General features: G+C 42.2%; 1 protein-coding gene across 1 annotated transcript; it reads right to left on the bottom strand.

The window, feature by feature from the left end:
• Positions 1–9140: 9140 nt before the first annotated feature.
• On the bottom strand, positions 9141–13887 carry LOC108410363 (HLA class II histocompatibility antigen, DR alpha chain). Its single transcript, XM_017681387.2, has 5 exons — positions 13721–13887; positions 11397–11642; positions 10688–10969; positions 10214–10379; positions 9141–9525 (listed from the first exon to the last, which is right to left on the bottom strand). The coding sequence occupies exons 1-4, from the start codon at positions 13800–13802 to the stop codon at positions 10225–10227; spliced, it is 765 nt and encodes a 254-aa protein (XP_017536876.2). The 5' UTR covers positions 13803–13887; the 3' UTR covers positions 9141–9525; positions 10214–10224.
• Positions 13888–14600: the final 713 nt, after the last annotated feature.

A 14600-nucleotide genomic window follows, 5' to 3' on the forward strand; every position in this document is an offset into this window, starting at 1 on the left:
CCTTTCTCCATTGAAAGGTCTCAGACCAATCAGATAAAAAATAATTTTAATGGAAAAAAATGCATTTGTGAGGACCTCTGGCTATGTGACAAACTTACTCTTACAGGAGAAAACTGTATGGATCTTACCTTAGCAGAAATCAGAGACAGTGCTGGGAAACAAAGGGAGATATATGAAAACACTGATGAACATCCAAACAGTGAAATACTCTGAAGCTGGCAGAAAAATAAAAAGAATACCTGCTGTTAGAAAAAGCATAAAACCTAAATGTGATTTATTCCCACCAGGAGGTTTAAACATTTTAACAGTAAGGTATTAACAAAGGGCCACATGGTGGAAAATATGCCAGGAAGCTGCTCAGGCTAAGGGTGGGGGTGGGGGTGGGGAATTGGTAAGGGCCTGGCTATACCTGTTTGAGTTTTTTTAAACCTACCAATGAAATTAAGACAAATGTAAGAGAAGGCCCAATGTGGATATAATTGGCTTAGGCGACACCTGAGAAAGAATGTGAACCCTGTAGTACTCAGCCAGTGAGGAACCAGGGGAGGGACTCGTGTACTAGGGAATAAATTACTTGGTGCCAACAGCCTCAGGTGTGCCTGCCCACCAGACACCTGATCTTACAAGGCCCTCATTAAAGCCTCCCTCCACTGTACTCTTTGTCTCCATGTCCACTTACTGAGTTTGGACCAGTGAGTGTGTTTCTCACACTGCTATGGAATTATGTCCAAAATGCATGTGGAGTAAAGTATAGGGGAGTTTGTACACTATACAACATTTTGTTTAATAAGATAGAGAAAGAGAATAGGAATATATAGCTATACCCATTCATTATCTATTTATCTATCATCTACCAATCTAGTTACTTATATTTGTAAGTAGAAACAATTAAAAGATTTTAAAAAATGATTTCCTAAGGGACAGTAAGAGAGAATAGACTGAAAGGGACAAACACTGAAGCTGGAACTGAGTATCTCTTATTTAATAGTTTCACCTTCAGAAATATTCAAATACTTAAGGAAAAAATCTAAATAAAAATTTAATAAGACAGTACATAAAAGTCAAAACCAAAGTATAATGACTGAAACAAATGACAAAAAGTGTATGATGGGTGTGGATAAAATTGCAATATTTCCAGAATCTCTCCCCTGGCCTTAGTTCATCTCCATATCAACAGGGGTTTCCAAGGGGTGGAGAGAAGTAATTCATCTCCATATCAATAGGTGGTTAAAAGGGTGAGTGAGGGTATATCTGGACCAGAGAGGTTGGGTGGAGTCCCTTTTTGCAGCTGGGTTGTGAGAGACAACCAGTGAGCAGAAGTGGACGACTGCTTGTAGGCAATTAACGGGTTTCTACCACTTTATTTCTCCCTTTGACTGATTTCAGTTTCACAGGTACTTTGTCTGTGCTGGGAAAATATCTGCCCCCCCCAGAGTTACAATGGGAAACAATCTAGACAAGTAACTCAAACTTTTTTGACTCTTTCATAAACCCCATGGAACTATCATTGTAAATCAGTATGTGAAAGGGTATCTCGCCGCAACACTCCTTACCCAGGACGGCTCAGGAGACACTGGCCCATGCAAGAGATTTTATTATCTGAAGGAGAAAGTGGCTGCCCCAGAGGGGGGTGGGGAGAGAGAGAGAGAGAGAGAGAGGGAGAGAGAGCAGGGAGAGCAGGGGAACAGAGAGACAGAGACAAAGAGAAAGAGACGGCAGCAGCGTGGTGCAGAGCGTTTTGCCTTTTATTATGGTGGATCCGCTTGGCCTGTTGCCTTGGGAGAGGGTCGGGATGTTTAGAGATAAGGCGGGGTAAGCCGAGGCAAGCCCCAGGCAGGCCCAGGCATAATTCTCACTGGCTTATGTGCTTGGGACCATGGGGCAAATGGAGGATAAATTACAGTTTTCTTACATTCCTCCCTTTTCTGTTTTGTAAGTGGTAGAGGATTTGGGAAGGGGTGAAAGTTAATTTTCAAAAAGTGCTTCCTGCTGATTAGGGGCGATGAAGTTCATTTTTTTTTTTCAATAAAATAAATTGGCAAGAATGAACTTTTTTTTTTACTTTTTCTTATTTTTTATTTTGGTATCATTACAATCACATGAAGAACATTATGTTTACTAGGCACGCCCTTCACCAAGTCCCCCCCACATACCCCTTCACAGTCACTGTCCATCTGCATAGTAAGATGCTGTAAAATCACTACCTGTCTTCTCTGTGTTGAACAGCCCTCCCCGTGCCACACACACACTATACATGCTAATCATAATGCCCCCTTTCTTTTTCCCCGCCCTTATACCTCCCTTCCCACCCATCCTCCCCAGTCCTTTTACTTTTGGTAACTGTTAGTCCATTATTGGGTTCTGTGCTTCTGCTGCCATTTTGTTCCTTCAGTTTTCCTTTTTCTTATACTCTACATATGAGTGAAATCCTTTGGTACTTGTCTTTCTCTGCCTGGCTTATTTCACTGAGCATAATACCATCTAGCTCCATCCATGTTGTTGCAAATGGTAGTATTTGTTTTTTTCTTATGGCTGAGTAATATTCCATTGTGTATATGTACCACATCTTCTTTATCCATTCACCTACTGATGGACATTTAGGTTGCTTCCATATCTTGGTTATTGTAAATAGTGTAGTGATAAACATAGGGGTGCATCTGTCTTTTTCAAACTGGAGGGCTGCATTCTTAGGGTAAATTCCTAGAAGTGGAATTCCTGGGTCAAATGGTATTTCTATTATGAGCTTTTTGAGGAACCTCCATACTGCTTTCCACAATGGTTGAACTAATTTACATTCCCACCAGCAGTGTAGGAGGGTTCCCCTTTCTCCACAACCTCGCCAACATTTGTTGTTGTTTGTCTTTTCGATGATGGCAATCCTTACTGGTGTGAGGTGATATCTCATTGTGGTTTTAATTTGCATTTCTCTGATGACAAGAGATGTGGAGCATCCTTTCATGTGCCTGTTGGCCATCTGAATTTCTTCTTTAGAGAACTGTCTATTCAGCTCCTCTGTCCATTTTTTAATTGGATTCTTTGCTTTTTGTTTGTTGAGGTGTGTGAGCTCTTTATATATTTTGGATGTCAATCCTTTATCAGATTTGTCATTTATGAATATATTCTCCCATACTGTAGGATACCCTTTTGTTTTATTGATGGTGTCCTTTGCTGTACAGAAGCTTTTCAGCTTGATATAATCCCACTTGTTCATTTTTGCTTTTGTTTCCCTTGCCTGCGGAGATATGTTCATGAAGAAGTCGCTAATGTTTATGTCCATGAGATTTTCACCTTTTTCTTTTCTAAGAGTTTTATGGTTTCATGACTTACATTCAGGTCTTTGATCCATTTCAAATTTACTTTTGTGTATGGGGTTAGACAGTGATCCAGGTTCATTCTCTTGCATGTGACTGTCCAGTTTTACCAGCACCATCTGTTGAAGAGACTGTCATTCCCCCATTGTATGTCCATGGCTCCTTCATCGTATATTAATTGGCTGTATATGTTTGGGTTAATGTCTGGAGTCTCTATTCTGTTCCACTGGTCTGTGGTTCTGTTCTTGTGCCAGTACCAAATTGTCTTGATTACTGTGGCTTTGTAGTAGAGCTTGAAGTTGGGGAGCAAGATCCCCCACACTTTATTCTTCCTTCTCAGGATTGCTTTCACTATTCAGGGTCTTTGGTGGTTCCATATGAATTTTTGAACTATTTGTTTCAGTTCATTGAAGAATGCTGTTGGTAATTTGAGAGGGATTGCATTGAATCTGTATATTGCTTTGGGCAGGATGGCCATTTTGACGATATTAATTCTTCCTAGCCAGGAGCATAGGATGAGTTTCCATTTATTATTGTCCTCTTTAATTTCTCTTAAGAGTGCCTTGTAGTTTTCAGGGTATAGGTCTTTCACTTCCATGGTTAGGTTTATTCCTAGGTATTTTATTCTTTTGATTCTTATGTTTTCCTGATTTCTCTTTCTATTAGTTCATTGTTAGTGTGTTAATTTTGTATCCTGCAACTTTGCTAAATTCTGATATTAGTTCTAGTAGTTCTGGACTGGAGTCTTTAGGGTTTTTTATGTACAATATCATGTCATCTGCAAATAGTGACAGTTTGACTTCTTTACCAATCTGGATTCCTTGTATTTCTTTGTTTTGTCTGATTGCCATGGCTAGGACCTCCAGTACTATGTTGAACAACAGTGGGGAGAGTGGGCATCCCTGTCTTGTTCCCAATCTCAGAGGAAAAGCTTTCAGCATCTTGCTGTTCAGTATGATGTTAGCTGTGGGTTTATCATATATGGCCTTTATTATGTTGAGGTACTTGCCCTGTATGCCCATTTTGTTGAGAGTTTTTATCATGAATGGATGTTGAATTTTGTCAAATGCTTTTTCAGCATCTATGGAGATGATCATGTGGTTTTTGTCCTTTTTGTTGATGTGGTGGATGATGTTGATGGATTTTTGAATGTTGTACCATCCTTGCATCCCAGGGATGAATCCCACTTGGTCATGGTGTATGATCCTCTTGATGTAGTTTTGAATTCGGTTTGCTAATATTTTGTTGAGTATTTTTGCATCTACATTCATCAGGGATATTGGCCTGTAGTTTTCTTTTTTGGTGGAGTCTTTGCCTGGTTTTGGTATTAGGGTGATGTTGGCTTCATAGAATGGGTTTGGGAGTATTCCCTACTCTCCTATTTTTTGGAAAACTTTAAGGAGAATGGGTATTATGTCTTCTCTGTATGTCTGATAAAACTCCACGGTAAATCCGTCTGGCCCGGGGGTTTTGTTCTTAGGTAGTTTTTTTATTACTGCTTCAATTTTGTTGCTGGTAATTGGTCTGTTTAGATTTTCTGTTTCTTTCTGGGTCAGTCTTGGAAGGTTGTATTTTTCTAGGAAGTTGTCCATTTTTCCTAGGTTTTCCAGCTTGTTACCATATAGGTTTTCATACTATTCTCTAATAATTCTTTGCATTTCTGTGGGGTCCGTCGTGATTTTTCCTTTCTCGTTTCTGATTCTGTTGATGTGTGTTGACTCTATTTTTTTCTTAATAAGTCTGGCTAGAGGCTTATCTATTTTGTTTATTTTCTCCAAGAACCAGCTCTTGGTTTCATTGATTTTTTCTATTGTTTTATTCTTCTCAATTTTATTTATTTCTTCTCTGATCTTTATTATGTTCCTCCATCTGCTGACCTTAGGCCTCTTTTGTTCTTCTTTTTCCAATTTTGATAATTCTGACATTAAACTATTCATTTGGGATTGTTCTTCCTTCTTTAAATATGCCTGGATTGCTATATACTTTCCTCTTAAGGCTGCTTTCACTGTGTCCCACAGAAGTTGGGGCTTTGTGTTGTTGTCATTTATTTCCATATATTGCTGGATCTCCATTTTAATTTGGTCATTGATCCCTTGGTTATTTAGGAGCATGTTGTTAAGCCTCCATGTGTTTGTGAGCCTTTTTGCTTTCTTTGTACAATTTATTTCTAGTTTTATACTTTTTTGGTCTGAAAAGTTGGTTGGTACGACTTCAATCTTTTGGAATTTACTGAGGCTTTTTTTGTGGCCTAGTATGTGGTCTATTCTGGAGAATGTTCCATGTGCACTTGAGAAGAATGTGTATACTGTTATTTTTTAATGTAGAGTTCTATAGATGTCTATTAGGTCCATCTGTTCTAGTGTGTTGTTCAGTGCCTCTGTGTCCTTACTTATTTTCTGTCTGGTGGATCTGTCCTTCGGAGTGAGTGGTGTGTTAAAGTCTCCTAAAATGAATGAATTGCATTCTATTTCCTCCTTTATTTCTGTTGGTATTTGTTTCACATATATTGGTGCTCCTGTATTGGGTGCATATATAATTATAATGGTTATATCCTCTTGTTGGACTGAGCCCTTTATCATTATGTAATGTCCTTCTTTATCTCTTGTTACTTTCTTTATTTTGAAGTCTATTTTGTCTGATACTAGTATTGCAACACCTGCTTTTTCCTCTCTGTTGTTTGCATGAAATATCTTTTCCATCTCTTGACTTTTAATCTGTGCATGTCTTTGGGTTTGAGGTGAGTCTCCTGTAAGCAGCATATAGATGGGTCTTGGTTTTTTATCCATTCTATTACTCTGTGTCTTTTGATTGGTGCATTCAGTCCATCTACATTTAGGGTGATTATTGAAAGATATGTATTTATTGCCATTGCAGGCTTTAGATTCGTGGTTACCAAAGGTTCAAGGTTAGCTTGTTTACTACTTTACTGTCTAACTTAACCTTCTTATTGAGCTATTATAAATGCAGTCTGATGATTATTTCTCTCCCTTCTTATTCCTCCTCCTCCATTCTTCATATGTTGGGTGTTTTGTTCTGTGCTTTTTTTAGGAGTGCTCCCATCTAGAGCAGTCCCTCTAAGATACCCTATAGAGGTGGTTTGTGGGAGGCAAATTCCCTCAACTTTTGCTTGTGTGGGAATTGTTTAATCCCTCCTTCATATTTAAATAATAATCCTGCTGGATACTGTATCCTTGTTCAAGGCCCTTCTGTTTCATTGCATTGAATATATAATGCCATTCTCTTCTGGCCTGTAAGGTTTCTGTTAAGAAGTCTGATGATAGCCTGATGGGTTTTCCTTTGTAGGTGACCTTTTTTCTCTCTCTGGCTGCCTTTAATACTCTGTTCTTGTCCTTGATCTTTGCCATTTTAATTATTATGTGTCTTGGTGTTGTTCTCTTTGGGTCCTGTCTCTCGGAAGTTCTGTGTGCCTCCATAGTCTGAGCAACTATTTCCTCCCCCAGTTTGGGGAAGTTCTCAGCAATTATTTCTTCAAAGACACTTTCTATCCCTTTTTCTCTCTCTTCTTCCTCTGGTACCCCTATGATGTGGATATTGTTCCTTTTGAATTGGTCACACAGTTCTCTTAATATTGTTTCATTCCTGGAGATCCTTTTATCTCTCTCTGCGTCAGCTTCTATGCATTCCTGTTCTCTGGTTCCTATTCCATCAATGGCCTCTTGCATCTTATCCATTCTGCTTATAAATCCTTCCAGAGTTTGTTTCACTTCTGTAATCTCCCTCTGGACATCTGTAATCTCCCTCCAGACATCATCCCTTAGCTCTTGCATATTTCTCTGCAGCTCTGTCAGCATGTTTATGATTTTTATTTTGAATTCTTTTTCAGGGAGACTGGTTAGGTCTGTCTCTGCAGATCCTCTCTCAGGTGCTTTCTGAACTATCTTGGACTGGACTAAAATTTTTTGCCTTTTCATGGTGATAGCGGTGGCTGTAGGCAGGTTGCAGGTGTGTCAGCTGAGGGAAGAGAGTCCTTTTCTGCTTGCTGGATGCCCTGCCCTTCTCCACTGCCTGTGTCAGTTACCTGCACTCCTGGAGCAGCCCCCGGTTAGTCCCCTAAGCTGCTGTGGGCAGGGTCTCCATCTGAGCAGCATGGAGCCCTTCGAGGAGTGGCAGGCATGCCAGGTGCACTCTTCTGTGATAGCGGCACTCCTGCCAGGCAGCTGTGTGCCAGCAGCGGCCTTTGGGTCTGGCCAGGGCGGCTGTGCATTGGGCTGGGATTCCGGTCGGCTTCTGGGAGCGCGCCTGCTCCCTCTGGCTCCACTGCAGGTGCACACAGGCCTCTCCCATGCGGGACTCTACCAGGCTCCTCTGGCTCCACTGCTGCCAGTGCACATGAACCGCACCTGGGCTGTTCGGTCGTCACTGCTGCGGGCTCGCACAAGCCTCTCCTGGTCCACTCTGGTGCCATTGGTGCATGTGATCTGCTCCTGGTCCCTTCCGGTGCCGCCGCCCCCAGCATGCACTGCCACTCTCCCACTACTGTGCCGGTGTGTCGGGTTCCGCACCAGTTGGAGGAACGACTGGCAGGCTGCTTAGTGCCGTGAGGGGCTTCAGAGCTGCACTGCCTCCCCAAGGTTTAGGGCGCCTAAGGTTCCCTGGGATTCCCAGCTGCGGGCCAAGTGTGCTGGGACGACTTTGTCCAGGCTGTGAGGTCCCTGTATCTTTAAGACTTTCAGAAAGCACTCGCTTTTCTTTTGTCTCAGGGGTGCCGGTTGCGGGGACATGCCCACAGGTTTTGCTTTTCTGTTTCTCTAATATCCAGCACCCCGTGCACCTTCTGTCTGCGTTCCAGGTGTGGATTTCTAGAGCTCGTTGTTTAGCAGTCCTGGGCTTTCACTCCCTCCCCATTCTACTCCTTTCTTCCTGCTGGGTTCTGGGGTGGGGGAGCGTTCGGGTCCTGCCTGGCCGCGGCTTGAATCTTACCCCCTTCATGTGATGTTGAGTTCTCACAGATGTAGATGTATCCTGGCTGTTGTACTGCATCTACTGGTGTCTCTTTTAGGAATAGTTGTATTTGTTGTATTTTCATAAATATATATGTTTTGGGGAGGAGATTTCCTCTGAACTACTCACGCCGCCATCTTCCCATGATCCCTCTGGTAATCATTTTAGAAACAAGTAGCAAGTCATTGTTTCACTGACAAAAAGGCAATAGTTCAATGTGTCTCTAACATTCTTTTCTCCCATTTTATTGATATATTTCCCCTCCTTCCACACTTAACTCAGTTTTTCCACCAGAGACATATCTCCAAGTCTAAAATGGTCCCATGAATAAGACTATTCTCATGTTAACAAAACAAAGATTTGAAGATATGTCTAATCAAATGAGTAATGCTAATTCTCAGTGTCCAGTCTCATTCCTCATTAAGTCTATAATAGGTGATGCTAAAATGTAATTCCTGTAATGTATATGGATCATCCTCTATTATGACCCTCACTTTATCCCCATCTACCACCCATTATCGTGTTACCCACTATCAGGGGACAAACCCTAGGTTTCAGGATGCACTCTACTGAAGACCCAGAGATCTCATTGACTTGGAGGCTTAAGAACCCATTTTGAACCCACTGCTCAGTAGAGATCTCCAAATAAACAAACCATACTCTAGAGTTTTCCAGATACGGACTGGACCAGAGCAACTGCATTGCATGTCAATGCTCTGAATGAGGCCAGACCTTAATGAACCTGGGTATTTCTGATGAATTATAGAGCATTTAAGATACATTCAACTTTCAGACATTTCAGGATGGAGGGAACACATATATGCTCCAGCCCCCATAAAGAACTTGCTTAAACACTAAAACTCCATGTAACATCCATGAAACAGTTTATTGTATTCAGAAAAACTGCAATCACAGTTTGAAGAAACCACAAGCAGTAAATTATATAGAAGCCTCCATAGAGGCTCCATAGGGGAGGAAGAATCCTATTGGGTCTATTCCAGAGCCATTACTTGGTGATAATAAAATGATTGTGGGAAATGGAAGAGAGACAGATACAACAAGGGGAAATATACAAGGAATAACTAGATGTGAAAGATGGGGAAGGCATCACTACTCAAAGCATAGCAAAATGCCTGGAAAATGCTGAGAATGGTTCTCTTCACTGAGGTAAACAATCGGAGTATTGCCAGTTTTATAAAGCTGTTAAAGCAGAAATTTCTTCACTGATCTTCTTGCCAAGAGAGTCCATTACCTGTAGTAGGACACACACAGCACACACAGTTACCAAAGAGTTTTAAGATGAATATTTTGAGCTTTTCCTTCAGATTCCTTCCTCCTCTCCCTCAATCCTTTGACCCTGGAAAAGTCTTCTAATCATCTGACTTCTGTGTAGGAAATACAACCTTTCCAACATGCACAGCTATAACTCACTCTCCGAGTGAGTATGAATGAGCAGACCACGTTTTACCTTCTCTCCAAAGTTCTGATGCCACTTTTCAGATTGGACAAGCAAAACCAGGCATTGGCCTCCAAGAGATTTCCATTTCAGGCAATGAATCTGCCCTAACCCCAAAAGAGACAAGCTCTGGAGATCCTTCTGAACCGATGCCTGCCTTTGAAAATATAAGCTAGGAAGTGCCCAAGTCTTGAAGCTGACTTCTAGATCACTGGACCCAGTATTCTAATGTAAAACAATGGTCTTGGGTTGGAGGTAACTTCCAGGACTGAAGGTGTGGTTTAGATGCACATGTATGGGAAGGGATGAAGGATCTTGAATTTGGCATGCTGTATGATGCTAATGTCTGATTGTGTCCCAGCAAGAATAAACCAGGAGCCATTACTTTTCCTATCCTTTTTTCATAAAGGCATCTATGTCCTTTTCCCACTCTCTTTCGTACCCTTGGAAAACTGCATATATCTTCATCTAAGCAAGAACCTACCTCCAGGTGCCTTACAGAGGCCCTGGCCGTTCAGCAGTATTGCCCTTGCGCACACCCTTGATGATGAAGATGGTACCAGTGATGATGCCCACCAGACCCACAACCAGGCCAAGGGCACACACCACATTCTCTGTAGTCTCTGGGAAGGGGGTTGGTGCCTCAAACTCTGGGGAAAAATTAAACAGAGCACAGAAGTAATGAATGTGGTAGGGAGCAGCAATTTGGACCACATGTAGGGTACTCAGTCAAAAGAAGAGCCATTAGTCAATTAAATAAGAGGAAAACAGAATGATGTATTAAGGGAATGACAGATCACAAAGTGGGAGAAGCTGATTTACGGGAGACAACAAGAAATAGGAACTATAGCATTTATTATGAAACAAAACAGTTAGAGGGCTTCAGGTCCCTAAGGACCAGACATGTGCATCACAGGAGGAAAGTATGAAAGAAAAGAGATCAAAGGGTGGTCCATACCCCAGTGCTTGAGAAGAGGCTCGTCCAAACCCCAGTGCTCCACCTTGCAGTCATAGACATCCTCAGTTGAGGGCAGGAAGGGGAGATAGTGGAACTTGCGGAAAAGGTAGTCCTTCCTGGGCAGGAAGACTGTCTCAGACACTCCGGTGGTGACAGGATTTCCATTTTGAAGCCACGTGACATTGATCACTGGTGGGGAGAACTTGTCCACAAAGCAGATAAGGACGTTGGGCTCTCCCAGCTCCACAGGGCTGTTTGGGAGCACAGTCACCTCTGGAGGTACTGGGGACATGCAACAGAAATCAGCTTCCCTGCTCAGGCTAGCAGCCCCTCCCACCAAAGCCGAAAAAGCATTTGAAATCGTGCCCCAAGAATCTATGCCCCATCTCAGATACCCATCTCTGATACCCTCGCCTGTGACCTGGAACCAGTACTGAGGTGTAAGACGCAAGAACCACATTCCTGGCTCCCCAAGCACAGATTTAGGGCAATGACTTTGTGAGTGACTGTGGATGGCAGAGACAAGACATGAGACATCAAGGAAAGAACAAACTCATGAAGTACTTGGACCCACACCAATTGGAGCCTTGCTCATGCAAGGATAAGCCCCTGGGAGGGAAAGTCCATTACAATACTATAACCCAAAGAGCTGAAACATCTGCTTAAAGCAACGATTCCCACGTTAGTAGTGTAACAGAGAGAGAGGTACCATTGGTGTTTGGGGTGTGGTTGGAGCGCTTAATCATGACTTCCAGGTTGGCTTTGGCGACAGCTCTATTGGCCAGTGCACCCTGAGCCTCAAAGCTGGCAAATTGTCCAAATTCTTTAAGACGCCAGACAGTCTCCTTCTTTTCCATATCCACGTGGAAAATTTCATCGCCATCAAAGTCAAACATAAACTCGCCTGATGGGTCAGGGGTCATGTAGAACTCAGCCTGGGTGATCACATGATCCTCTGAAAAGGCAGGAAAGGAGTTAGGGTGGGAACCAGGGGAGGGAGAGGAGGAGGGAGCTAGGGTGGGGGACACATGTGGGGACAGGAGTGGTGGGAAGGGACCGGCGAGTGGGACGGAGTGGTGGGGGGCAGAGGGAAGAGGCGAGAAGAGGCCTGGGTGTAGGACATTCGTCTTGAACAGAGCTTGGAGGGAAAAAATAAAGGGGCATCATTAGAGGACAGATTGAAGCAAATGAAGTTTTGTGAAGCTGTTGTTCAACTCCACGTCACTAGCTGAGAAGTGATTCCCTCTTTAGAAACCCAGCAGCAGCTACTACAGAAGAAATGTTCTCGCAGTCTCTTTACCCAGCCATCAAAGACACTGCAGCCAGAATCCCTGGGCATCTCAGAGCCTCGTCACTCCAAGAAGAGAGGTGGCTGGTTTCTGAGTTCTGGAATCAAATTAAATCTTGAATTCTCTTTTTTTTCCAATTGAGATATAACTGACATATAAGACTGGATTAGTTCTACATGTACAACATAAGGATTTGATACATGTATATATTATGAAAAGATTACCAAAGTACATTTAGGTACTTACTTACCTAGTGATCTCAAGTAGGTTAATCTACCTATGTATGTGTTGTTTTCCAATTGTAATTCTGCTATGGTTTTTCTTATACCATGGGTTTGTTTTTAAGATTAAATGAGATGTGTTGAGTGATTTTTAGTATATTATATAGTCTATAACAAGTACTTTAGGATCAGAAAATTATATTTAAAAACCAGACCAAGGAAAATATGACTGGGAGCTGAGGTATCCAGGAAATTAAGATGAAGATCTTGTAGTGTTGCAGAGCACCCTATACCCTGGACCTACACCTGTTACTGTGGACACATCTGTGAGAAGAATTGTATCTGTATCGACCACAAAAATACACCGTTGTATCTTAATGCTCCTTAAATTGAGATTGTCATTAGAGGACGTATTCTGTCATCTTTGATGCTGAGAATAACATATCCCAAGGGAATAACCAACTTGAAATAAGCTACGGTTGGAGAATATGCAGCCTCTGTGTTGTGTGTAGATGAGAGGGGGATTTTAAAGTCCGACTATATATTAATAAACCTGGTGGTCTGTATAGCATTTGCAGCTATGCACACATACACATACACACACAGACACATGAAAATATTCTCTCTGGCCCTTTCCATCCCAAGGTCTTTATCGTCCCACAGCCCCTCTTCCAGGGCAATAGAAACCTACAATGGCCATCGTGGGTCTTGGAACTGGCTTATTACTTATTTCCAGTCTACCTGCCACCCCCTGTGGGTGTCACTCTGGATGAAGAATATTTTTTCCACAATATATCTTCACAACAGCATAATATTTTCTGTGGACATGGTAGAGAGTCTACTTCCTTCCTCATTTTCTACTCTTTTGGGAATATTACTAAGTAACAGTGATCAAAGGTCATTGTAAAACCCACTGTAGGGGGGACTATCATTGTTCCAAGAGGCAGGGCAGTAAATTAAAGGCAATTCATTATCAGGATACCAGCCATTCCCTCGCCCTCAGGTAGATTGTTGGAGTGTTTTGGTGACTTTCTTTTCTACTGATCTTCTATATAATGTCTGTCCTCAAAATATGCTGATTTACAAAAAACAACTTCCATGTATTCAGCTAGGAACAGGTGTCAAGAATTTGCATATTTTTTCTCATTTAATCCCCACAAAATTATGAGGTTTCCAATTTGTAATTTTACTAGTTTCCCAGAAAAACATATTAAAGCCCAGACAGATAACTGGTTAATCTCTGTCAGAAAATATTTCCCCTCAAGTTTGACTTACTCAAAGTCAATAGTATTGACCAGTACAGAACTCGGTTATACTCCTCTAAAGTAAATGTGACTGACTTCAGTTTGTGGTAAGGGCAGAACTGCTCCAATCTACAATTCATTATACTTTCAGATTTAGATCCACAGGATGCCTGTCACACATTTTTTTCACTCCAAAGGCTGTCTTGTGAGTGCCCACCCTTCATTTCTCCAGTGCTCTCCCTGCCTCTCGCGCCTAGTTTTGATTCTCTCAGCACTTACCTTTGACAGCCCGTGATTCCGGAAGGCTTGTCAGGATGGCTGTGATGAAAAATCCTATCACGGGCACTCCACTTAAAGCCATTTTCTTCTTGGGTACTTGATGGAGGGCAGTACAGCTTAAGAGTGGGGCAGAACAGAGAAGAACAAAAGAGAATTTGATGTGTGATAGAGTCTGACATTACAAGGCAAATCAGTTGAGCTACAGCCAGTCAGAAAAATATATTGAGATGACACATCTGTTGCTAAGGAAAGGACTCTTGTATAGAGTCCGGGAAAAGTATTTCATTCACTACATAATGAAGTTCTTAAACAAACACACAACGAAACAAAAACAAGAACTAAAATCCCACTTTTGAGAATGTTAGGCATTCACTCACAGACTCTTCCAAATTCTATTAAGGAATAAACCTGAAGCACATGAGGGAGAATAGAATTGAAGGAAACATCCCAAAGTGAGAGCCAATGACAGACAGCACCTCTGTCCTGCTGCAGCCGGGGAGCTCATTTAAGGGACAGCAAAGCTCCTGAAGAGAAGGTGAGCGGTCAGACTGTGGAGACTGCCTCCCACAGGACGTTCCAGGGCAGAAGCCTGGGATTCCTGGCACTGTCCAGTATTCAGAGGACACTGGGGGAGAAACAACGCAAAGCTGTAGAAATGGAAAGCTACACCTTGGAACATGGATGCGGTTACTGGAAACAGTGGCCTGTAACAGGGGAACTTTCTCCTAATGCCCACTATCTTGATTATGAACAGAGACTGGAGCAGCCTGTTGGGAATGCACCTCATTTGAGGGCTCAGGTCAATAAACAGGGTGGAGTAAATGGGGCAGAGCTTATTTTACTGAGAACTCTAGACATATTAACCTGCAGGAGGCCTTTC

Source organism: Manis javanica, chromosome 16 (genome assembly GCF_040802235.1).
Source record: "Manis javanica isolate MJ-LG chromosome 16, MJ_LKY, whole genome shotgun sequence".
Taxonomy (NCBI): Eukaryota; Metazoa; Chordata; class Mammalia; order Pholidota; family Manidae; genus Manis; species Manis javanica.